This window comes from Gekko japonicus, unplaced genomic scaffold, assembly GCF_001447785.1.
Source record: "Gekko japonicus isolate JY-2015 unplaced genomic scaffold, Gekko_japonicus_V1.1 scaffold13, whole genome shotgun sequence".
NCBI lineage: Eukaryota > Metazoa > Chordata > Lepidosauria > Squamata > Gekkonidae > Gekko > Gekko japonicus.
In genome coordinates, this window is record NW_015172553.1 from 3,337,196 (window position 1) to 3,348,325 (window position 11,130).

Sequence of the window (11,130 nt, forward strand, 5' to 3'; positions counted from 1 at the left end):
CCCCCCCCATAGCTAGCAATCCAAAACAGTCCAGTGCAGCCTGAGCAGTGGGTGTTGCCTTCTGACACACTTCTGTTGATGTCAGGGGATGTGGCATATGCAAATAAGTTATGCTAATGAGCTATGCTGATGAGCTCCTGCACCTCTTTTTCTACGAAATGACCCCTGATCCCTTTTCAAAACAGGGCTTGCAAATTGGTCTGGAACCAAGGATTGCTACTCCAGCTCTCATTTAAAGGGGGGGGGGAGCAATGTGGTTCCAGACCTTCATGAACTTCCAGAGGTTTTGCAAAAGCTGTGACCTGTTCCTTTTCTTTGCAGAGATAGTTCAAACCACTGAAGCTGGTTGCTGCAAACCCTGGGGATCTGCAGGCAGTGCCCCTTGCCATAGGTACGGCCACAGGATAACATTTCAAAGCTTTCTGGTTAGGGTTAGGATGCAGAGTACCAAAGAAACAGGAGCAATACAACACTGCCTTCTCCTGACCTGATCCTCCATTGGTCCCTTCACCCCATATCTTTTCTCTGCCTGCTGTGGGGCACAGTTAAAGCCCTGCTTGCTACAGAAGGCAGGTGAGACGGTAGGACTGGGGGAGGGACAGGCAGGCGAAGCCATAGCTGGACCACATTCTCCACTTTGTCACTTGTAGACATGTAAGTAGCATCCCAAATTTGCATCCATGCAGCTTCCCATATGCCTGATGAAAGATCCAAAGCCCACCTGCTCAGCAAGTTTCAGGCACTCCATCAAGGTACTTGAGATCTTATCCCTCAAGCTGTGATCCATTCGCTCCTCCTCTTCCCCCAGGCTGCTCCAGAAGGACTGATTCAGACTCTCCTTTTTCTTCCGTGACTTTGCAGCAGGCAGGGTCATCGATGGCCGCTTGTAAGATTTTCCTTGGGACTTTAGCCACTGTTCCAGCAGCTTCCTAGGAAACAAGAAGAAAACTCCGTTAGGCTACCAGTTTTGTGTCCTACATGCTCGAGAGCCAGCACAGTGGGGTGGAGCAGTTGGGCTAGGACCATGGAGACCCCAGTCCAAATCCCCTGGATGCTGGCTGGGTGAGCTTAGACCACTCACTTCCCCTCAGCGTTGTGAGGTTAAAATGAGGGTGTGTCTTTGTGTGTGAATGTACGCTGTTATGTGGCTCCAGGGTCATTGATGCCATTTACGAGGACTCCAATCAACATTTAAGTGGCAAGCAAAGTCAAGGCCAAGGCCGCCCACTTGAAGGGCATTTCCTGTCTCAGCACATTTCCTCAGCCCTCATTCATGCACAGTTGTTAGTGTGCACAGTTGCTGCAGTCATGCAAAAGCATCTTTAACACAAAGGGTAGTACTGTAGAGCTTGCTGTTTACAAACAGGAAGCTGAAAAGGAGAAGGCTCCTTATGGTGTCTGGCAGCACAAAATAAAGAACACAAGGGGGGGGGGAGGAATCTCTTTTGCATGTCACAATGCACAGCAGAGTCATTTATGTTTCTGCTTTGCCATCCAGAGTTCATGTGTGCCCCCCACACCCCAGAAGAGAGATGCTAAAGTCTTTTTTAGCAGGTGAGAAAATGTAACATAAAGGAAAAAGAGAAGAGATTGGATTTATACCTTGCGCTTCACTACCGAAGGAGTCTCAGAGCAGCTTACAATCTCCTCCCCACAACAGACACCCTGTGAGGTCGGTGGGGCTGAGAGAACTGCTCTTGAGAGAACAGCTCTGAAAGAACTTGTGACTGACCCAAGGTCACAGTCGCAGCCACATGTGGGGAATCAAACCTGGTTCTCCCAGAGTCTGTGCTCCTAACCACTACACCAAACTGGTGGTGGCACAAATAGTTATTCATTCATCTGTTTTGCTGTCCCATAGTCTGATGAACATGAATATTCCTCAGACAAAACTGAGGGCCACCCTCAGGACAAGGGTCTGATGGAGGAACATTGTGGGATCTACCTCCCGAAAAAGAGCAGGGTGCAGACATACACTCCCATCAACCATCTCTCCATCCCAGAAGCTGCTCTGGTCTAATAGCAGATGATCTCCAGAAAAACCTCAGGACAGGAGACTGGACTAGACAGGTGAACACAAACGCCCTTGGGGCCAAACTTGCCTGCGATCCCGTGTACATGGGGTTTTGAGCTCTTGACCCATTCCCATCACCAGCTGCCTTGACTTTCTTCTTGCACATCTCAGAGTGTCAGTAACTCCAGTTGCTGTGCAATCTGGGGAGACGACAGGCCTGGATTTCAAGCTGGGAGTCCTGGGTACTCGCTGGAGCGCCTTACTGCTCTGGTTCCTCCTTGCTGTGCTTCCATGCTTGTCGATGTCATCGCGTGCTGCCAAAGGGAGAGTCCGTTTTCCTCTTAATTCTCCAACCGAGGGTTTTGTCAAGGCATGAGAATTGCTCGGATGCCTTCTCACATGCTGAGCCTTGCAAGGAGTCGTCCGCTGCTGCTTCAGTTGTCCCCTCTGAAGAGCATCTGGAGCTCTGCACGTCCTTGACTGCGCTGCATTCTCCTTTTGTTGCCTGAGCACACTGGTACATTGCTTTGTTGCCCTTGGATTTAGACCCCGGCTTTTAACTTCTGGCCTTGAACGAATGGATGACTGGCCAACCTTTAATGGAATCTGTGCTCCTGACACCCCAGGGACTAGCTTCTGAAGATCCTTCCCTTTGAGAGTAGCTGAAGGTCCTTTGGGGTTACGCTGGACCTGTGGCTTAGTAGCCTGATAAGTTTGTGCTTGCCTTTTCACCGGCATACTGCCTCGTGAAGCAAAGGCCGCATTTGGCCTGCTGTTCAATGTATGGGACCCAGATGGAAGGCCAAGCCTCGCAACCGCCTTCTTCTCAAGGCTCGGATTGAGCTTGCTCCCCAAGTTCTCCTTATCCACCTTTTCTTGCGAGCTCTCCACAGGATGATTTGAGTGCGTGAAACCCTTTGCATTCTGATGGAGTGCTTGAGTCTTTGGTTTGGTGACTGGCTCCAACTTTTTAGTCTTTCCTACTTGGCATAAGCCATGCTTGGAGGAAGATATTGCGATGCTCTGTTTCCCAGTGAGGTTTTCGGCAGAGGCCTTTAAAGGAAGAGTGCGCAGCGGTCCCTTCCTTCCCCGCTCGGAAGGTACATTCTGGGGCTTCTGAGAGATGGGAGCGCCTGACAATCTGCTCTGCGGAACCTGGCTGGCAGGGACTGAACATTTTGTTTCCCTCTTCTGCTCACCTTTTGTCTTGTTCAGGGTAATGTTTTTTTTACACCTGGTCTGAAAAGAAAAAAGATGCATGTGCCAGGATTTTTTTTTTTTTAAACAAGACAGAAATGCTCGGAAGACACATCGAAGTAAGATGTTTCTTTTAACCTCCACCACTACCACCACCACCACCCTGCCTTAGACTAGGAGGAATCCCCAACTACAAGAATATTCTTATCTACTTACAGGGTCTGATTTGGAGGGAACCAGGTTCTGCTGATTAGTCTTGTCCTTTAAGTATGGCCTGTTAAACAGGTGGGAAAAGATGCTTTAACCAGTCAGTTTATGAAAATTTATTCTAAAAGCATCACACACATGACTCAGACTGCAAATGTATAAACCTTTATTTGGGCGTAGGCCCTCACTAAGCTCAGGCAGAATTTACTCTCGAGCATACATGCACAGAACCATTATTTCAGAGAACCCTTCATAAACATTTCCACGCTGAGCATGTTACAGTGTGGGGAGAGGCTGTGGCTCTGTAGGAGAGCATCCCAAGGTCCCAGGTTCAACCGCCAACATCTCCAGTTAAAAGGTCCAGGTGGTAGATGATGGGAAAGACCTCCCACCTGAGACCTTGGAGTGCTGCTGCCAGTTTGAGTGGACAAAACTAACCTTGCTGGGCCAAGGCAGCTTCATGTGTTCAGCTGGACCACTTCTTAGTCACCTGAGCACACGCAACTAGCCTGGTCAGAATTCAAGAAAGGCTGAAATTGGAATCTCAGTCTCAGTCCCCACCATAACTGCAAGCTGGGCATCCAGGAGCAGGAAAACACCCAAATTGCAAACTTGTATCTTCGCGGGGCATGCAGTTCCATCCACCACAGGTGTGTACTACTTTCAGATTTGCTAACACACCAACCAGCAGCATCTCGCTCTTGAATTAAGATAAAGTTTGTTCTTCTTCATCCCGTCCACCCCCTTCCCTTATTCCAGGTACTACTCTAGCAAATCTGCAACATCCATGGTGGTGGAAAGTACCATCAAGTCACAGTTGGTGACCTCATAAGGTTTTCAAGGCAAGAGATGTTTGGAGGTGGTTTGCCATTGCCTGCCTCTGCACCACAACACTGGTATTCCTTGGTGGTCTCCCATCCCAATACTCGCCAGGGCCGACCCTGCTTAGCTTCCGAGATCTGATGGGGCTGGGCTAGCCTGGGCTATTCAGGCCCCAACATCCATAGGATCCAACAAATAGGAGAGGCAAAGAGGGCCGTCTTCCACATACCAGTGACACCACACCCATTTCTCCCAGCATCCTCTTGCAGCAGTTTCAGATGGAGGATAAATAGCATAGAAGACAAGGATTCCACTGGCCAAGAGGAGCAGCAGCACAATCTCCTCCTGCCCCATCTTCTGATCTGGACCCTGGGCTCCAGGTAAGACCAGCACCACCACAACACAATGGTCCATCCCAGAAAGGCAGTCCCACAGAAATTCCAGGGAAGACATTATTGGAAGCTGCTGAGAGATCCTGAAGAACCAGTGGGGAGTGCTGTCTGCAATCTAGAGACAACCCTGAAGATGTTCTGCTTCCAAGGCAACCTACATTACCTCACAGACTAGAGTGCAGGAAAGAAAAAGCACCCCTCCCCACTAGGGAACTAGAAGGGTTATGTCAGCCTCGACTGGACAAGCCTACTTTGGGACGCTGTTTGTCTAAAGGCAGAAGACAACAGAAACAGAAGACATTTTTGAAAAGTCTCATAGCCAATATCTAATTTTGCTGCATTTTTAGCAAGCTCACAGCCACCAGCCAGGGGAGGGGGAGCAGAAAGAGAAGGACGGAGTTGCCAACTACCAATTCGTATGTTTAATTGACTCACTTGGCACTGGATTGCTTTAGCTTTCCTCGGGCTGCTAAATATTCTTGTAGTTTCCTCCATCGCTCCTCTGCAAGAGATTCAAAGAGCATTAAGATTACCAGCAAGGTGCCTTTGTCCCTGAAGGTGTCACACCAGCAGCTGACACGAAGCGGCAGTTATTGAACCCATCCTGTGGGAACCTGACCAGGGCATACAGAGTCATCAAGATCTCCAGCTTCCTCTAGTGGATTTGGTCACAAGGCCGGCACTCTCAAGCACCTGTTGCGAGACCCGCAAAACTGTCACCAGGGATGCAGGCTCTCAGTGTGTCCAAACCCAGTTCATCAGACCAGGGGCGGATTAAGGCTCACTGGTGCCCCCAATCTTGGTGCCCCCCTCCTTTCCACACTGACCCAGTCCATTTTAGTTGTTGATCTGTCTGACCAGATATACAATGCAGGTTGCAGTAATACAAACATGTATTCATATGATAACACAATATACTGTACAAACTAAGCTTTTCACCCTTTTCCCAACTTTGTGGTGCCCCCTTTGGCCCTGGTGCCCTAAGCATGTGCTTAGTCTGCTTAATGGGTAATCTGCCCCTGCATCAGACTCATGAAAGAGGTACCAGCAACACAACTACTGTCACTGCCTCAAATATGGACAATGCCCGGCAAATATGTTCTAATCCCCCTTGCAGAACTCTTGAAACAAGTTTATGTGCTGTATTCTATTTTTCTGGTTAAATGCTAATTTTTGAAAGGTGTGTTTGCCCCCAGCAAACACAGTGGCTATTTGAATGTGCTGCAGTTAGAGCTGGTACAGTGAAAAGCCTTCAGCTGCGTGGGCTCAGGCCCAACTGAAGCAGGACTGAAGATGTAAAATTTATAGAAATTTTGAAGCTGGAGGAGGGGAGATATTTTCCCCAGAAAAAAGTACACCCTAAAATTTGGGGGAAATTGAAATATATGCAGTGCTTACTTTCCTATCAAACCTTAAATATTTATTTACTTATTGAATTTATACCCCACCCTCCCCACTGACGCAGGCTCAGGGCAGCTTACATGAAATTGTTAAAACAATTTAAAACATGTAAATTCCAAAGTGCAAAACATACATACATTCCTACGCGATGGCAATCATAATCCAATGTTTTCATAACAGGAGTCAGTTAGTACAGACTTAGATGATGAACACAAGCCCAGGGAGGCTCCAAGTTATGTCAAGATGTTAAATGTGGTCAAACGCCGAGTGGAAAAGCTCCGTCTTGCAGGCCCTGCGGAACTGAAGTAAGTTCTGCAGGGCCCTGGTGTCCTCAGGGACCTCGTTCTACCAGTGCCATGGAGAAGGCCCTAGGCCTGGCGATGGCCAGTCTGGCCTCTTTAGGGTCAGGGAGCACTAGGAGGTTTTGTGTCCCTGAACACAGTACTCTTGGAGAAACATGAGGGGAAAGGCAGTCCCTCACGTATGCTGGCCCCTGACCATAAAGGGCTTTATTGGTGAGAACCAGCACCTTGAAGCGAATTCCATATGCTATAGGGCAGCGAGTGCAATGCTTTCAGCGCAGGCTGGATGTGTTCTCACGGAAGAAGAGGAGGAAGAGGAGGAGGAAGAGGAGGAGTAGGAGATTGGATTTATACCCCGCCCTTCACAACCCAAAGGTGTCTCAGAGCGGCTTACAAACTCCTTTCCCTTCCCCTCCTCACAACAGACACCCTGTGAGCAATGTTCCCTCTAAGCTGTGGAGTCTTGTGAGCAGAAATTCTACTTTGTGAGCTACCGGCATTAAAGCTGTGAGCGAGTGACTTGGCTACTGCATAAATTAGCTTGCTCTGGAGCCATCCCTTCCTGAGCTAAGGCAAAAATGTGTGAGCTGGAAGCTAAAAAACTATGAGCTAGCTCACACTAACTCAGCTTAGAGGGAACACTGCCTGTGAGGTGGGTGGGGCTGAGAGAGCTCTTGACAGAAACTGCTCTTTTCCAAGAACAGCCCTTATCAGAACTATGGCTTGTCCAAGGTCATCCAGTCAGGTGCAAGTGGAGGAGTGGGGAATCAAACCCGGTTCTCCCAGATTAGAGTCCGTGCACTTAACCACTACACAAACTGGGAGAGAGACCCAACAACAGCCTGGCCGCCGAATTCTGCACCAGCTGCAGCTTCCGAATTTGAGACCAGGGCAGCCCCATGTAGAGAGCATTACAGTAGTCTAATCTCGAGGTGATCATTGCGTGGATTACTGCTGCCAAGTCGCTATGTTCAAGGATGGGAACCAACTGCCTAATCAGCAGAAGATGGTAAAAGGCTGACTTGGCAGTGGCTGCTACCTGGACCTCCATCGTTTAAAACCTAGCACACAAAATTTGGCACATTTATGGCATTTAAAAGTATGAATTCTTTGTCTTCTATAAGAATTGCAAGCATGCCCAGTATCTGGGAAAGTGTTGCAAACTGCTGCACCCAGTGCTACTATCACACATATATCTTTAATTTTTGCCAGGAGGAAAAAATAGAAGCTGAAGGTAGAAAATTAATTTTGCAGTAAACAAAAGGAAGCATATTATCTGGGCAGAAACTTTATCATAGAGTCACATCATGAAAGATAATACATTACTATTCTTTATTTAATATTGTATTATTGTTAAACACATGGCGTACTAATTGTTGCCAAAATCATTTACATGCAAACAGAAAAAAATCCTGGAAATTGTGTATTTCACCAGTATGACATTTTTTTTTCATTGCTCTCCCCAATATCCCAGTTGTTAGTTTCCAGTCGAAAAAATGAGTAAGTCCTCATGCTTGTTCATGCTACACATTTTGAGTGTGAAAAACCTCACCTTAAGGATAATTTTACTCTTTCTAAAAGAGAAAATATTTAATATGAGGTTTTCTTCTCCCCCCTTCTCATTTAAGAATTCCTTAGGAAACCCCAGTTTTCCCCCAGGCCTTCACTTCTTTAAACAGGACGGTGACAAGGCAAAAGGATTCACTGGTGGGACTTGACCCACCCATCTTTAAAGTGGGCTGCTACAGTACAAAGCAGTGATGGCCTCTCCTCCCCTGGGTGGGTGTTGGCCTGCTAATCAGGGAGCTGTTTGGCAGGGATAACAGCCAGCTTAAAGGAGGTGCTGTGCAAGGAGAAAGTTGCCAGCCTCATATGTAAAGTCAGGTTATCAGGCAAGAGCTCTGCCCGGAGAGACCAAGGTACCAGCGACAACTTAACAGCTCCTTTCCCCAGCCTCCGTGCAAAAGTGCCACGAAAGCGCCACGCTGACAGCTTCTTGCCTCTCTTGTCTGCATTGTGTCGCCAAAGGCCTGGAGCGGCTTCACAGCGAAACACCCCCCCCCCCATCCCTCCTCCTTTGAATGCCGCCGCTGCTAGATTTCCGCGGCCGACAGTAGTCTACACTCGTCAGCTCTTTCTCCCCGGCTGTCATTAGGGGCCGAGTGGAGAAGGTGGTCGGAGGCATCCAGATGGGGACAGAGTCGTGGCAGGGAGGCACTCAGCCTACGCTCAGGAGACCTCTCTCCTCCTCAGCACTGATGCCGAGGGCACGCGCTGTATTTTACGCCCAGAGAGCGCTCCTGCTTACCTTGAGCGGCGGCTGCAGCCCCCTTTTGCAGAGGCGACTTCATGGTAACGACAAGGGTGGCGGCAGAGCCCAGCGGTCTTCCCGGTTGGCTCTGTTCAAACGGGCCAATGGGAGGAGAGGCGTCGGGCTACGACTCGTGAGCAAGGATTGGCTGCGAAAAGAGGGAGGGCGCGGCTACGAACTCCTGGCGGAAGGGCGGGGTGGAATCCAGGCAGGGCAGGCTTATAAAAACTGCCGAGAACAGGACCAGTGTGCAGGATCAAATTAGAGAATCACGAAACCCACGCAAATGTGCAAGGAAGGGCAGGAAGTTAGCGTTGCTATACAGCTGTGCTGCTAGGGCATCGGGGACAATTACCCCCCATTCCCCTCCTTCAATCTAGTGGCACAAAACTAAAAAAAGTTCTCCAGGGCTTCTGCCAGAGGGCTCTTTCCCCATACAAATTGCAGCCCTGTGCAAAGCTGTGGTGAACACACACAGACAGACACACATGTTGCCAAGGATCACAGCTTGCAATGCCAGTGTCAGTGGCCTGTATTCTGTACACTCAACATGTTCTCCCATGTTATGAATTCGTGGGACTGTTCCCCATTTTTCACAGAGGCTGATCACACAGCAGAGAATCCCCTAGTGCTGCGCAGTATGGGAAAAGGGGCTTCGCAGCTACTTGTCAGTTTTTTAAAAAACCTCTTGTCAATTTCTTTTTTTTCTCTCTCGAAAGAGAAAGGCTGCTTCATTAAAGTGGCGCGATTTATTTTACACACAATTCAAAGCAAAACACCTGGTTAGAGAGAGTGTCCTGAGATCATCACAGAAAACAGCTGAGTGCCTCGAAGGCAAAGCGTGATCCTTGGAGGAAAAGCTGCCGGTGAGAGACCAGCTTGCCCTTGGTGGAGGGGCAGCAGCCCGGCGACTGGCGAAGACCTTCCAGTCTCTCCAACGCGCTCTTGGTATCCCGAGTGCGCTTAGCCAGGTCCGGCACGCAGGCTTCAGCTCCTGCATTTCGCAGCGGGCTATCAGCGTGTACCCGTGTCCTCCAGGGCCTCGCCTAAGCCTTCCACGCCGTCCCTGTAGTCGGTCTGCCAGCAAGCGGCCGTGCGTGCCCACTGGGTGTCGAACAATGTAATATTTTCAGTTCCAGGTTTAAATCGTTAATATCTGAGTACACCTCAGTGGCAGCTGTCAAGCCCCCAAATTCTTATCAATAAACTGTCCCCTCAGCAACTAATCCCAGGCAGCAAGACTTGGTTTTCTGTTCCTAAACATTTTGGCTTCTAACCAGCCTAATTCTATGCAATCAGGTACTCCTAGTCCCATTGAAACCAATTGGCTCTGGTATATGGGATCCATTCCTGAGGACTGACAGATCATAGTGAATCTCAATAAGGCCGTGGAATGCATATAATCTATAGGGGGGGGGGCGGCATGCCTCGCGACAGCTCGCCCATCTGCGCCGCTACTTTCCCCCCAACTGCAAGAGCCGCCAACCCAGCCCTGCAGCAACCCCTGCGAGTCGATGGCCGGGATCAGACAGCAGCCAGACGGGGGGAACCGAGCAGTATCTGTCGCCGCCGCCGCTGCTTGTCCGGGCGACCACGAGACCCGGGCGACCACTGGCTGCTCCTCAGCGAAGCTCGGGCCCTCCAGCCCCCGCGGGACCCCCGTTACGGCCGCAGCCGCAGTCAAGATCGCGTGATCAGTTTACAGCAATAGGGACTGGCGGGAGGCCGTTGGGGTTCGGATCTGGGCTGTCACTCCGGAGTACTTACTCGAAGGCAATGTCGATTCCCAGTCCCCGCACCCCCCCCCCCAAGAACGCCAGCAATTTTTTGTTTGTTGTTATTAATAACTGTTATCCGAAGCTTAAAGAAATGATTTCTACCATACAGTGGAGAAGTAACAAAATAATGCAGATTGACCGACTGGAGCAGCAGCAGCCTGCAAAGGCCTGCTGGCCTGCTCCCCAGAGGGCCGAGGGACTTGCGGAGGGGGAGCCTTGAAAAGGAGCTGGAAGGAAGGAGTGCAGTGAGACGGCATTTGGGAAAATGACGTTTCTCGGGAGAGGTGGAATTTGACCGTAGAAGCTCAAGGCCGCCACCCCGGGGCCCAGGGAGCCGGGGAAACGTTTCGCGCCCTCCTCGCCCGGCCATTGCTGCTGCCGCCAGGGGGGGCAGCGGCCATAACTTTTAAAAGAGCCCCTGAGGAGAGCTGGGGGAGCTAAAATGACCTCTCCCGTGTGATGTTCGAGCGGCAACGTTGTGAGCGAGTGATTTGGATACTGCATAAATTAGCTTGCTCTGGAGCCATCCTTCATGAGCTAAGACAAAAATCTGTGAGCTGGAGGCTAAAAATATGTGATTATGGAGAAAGCAAGAGAGTACCAGAAAAACATCTACTTCTGCTTCATTGACTATGCTAAAACCTTTGACTGTGTGGATCACAACAAACTATGGCAGGTCCTTAAAGAGATGGGAGTACCAGACCAC

General features: G+C 49.7%; 1 protein-coding gene across 1 annotated transcript in view; it reads right to left on the reverse strand.

Annotated features, from left to right (window-relative positions):
- CKAP2L (cytoskeleton associated protein 2 like) overlaps positions 1 to 8,715 on the reverse strand; it is a 14,362-nt gene extending 5,647 nt beyond the window's left edge. The window contains exons 1-5 of the mRNA XM_015421090.1: positions 8,644 to 8,715; positions 5,068 to 5,134; positions 3,428 to 3,485; positions 2,739 to 3,253; positions 722 to 929 (exon numbers count right to left, since the gene is read on the reverse strand). Coding sequence (XP_015276576.1) covers positions 722 to 929; positions 2,739 to 3,253; positions 3,428 to 3,485; positions 5,068 to 5,134; positions 8,644 to 8,686 — 891 coding nt within the window. The 5' untranslated portion in view covers positions 8,687 to 8,715. The remainder of the gene's footprint in view (positions 1 to 721; positions 930 to 2,738; positions 3,254 to 3,427; positions 3,486 to 5,067; positions 5,135 to 8,643) is intronic.
- Positions 8,716 to 11,130: the final 2,415 nt, after the last annotated feature.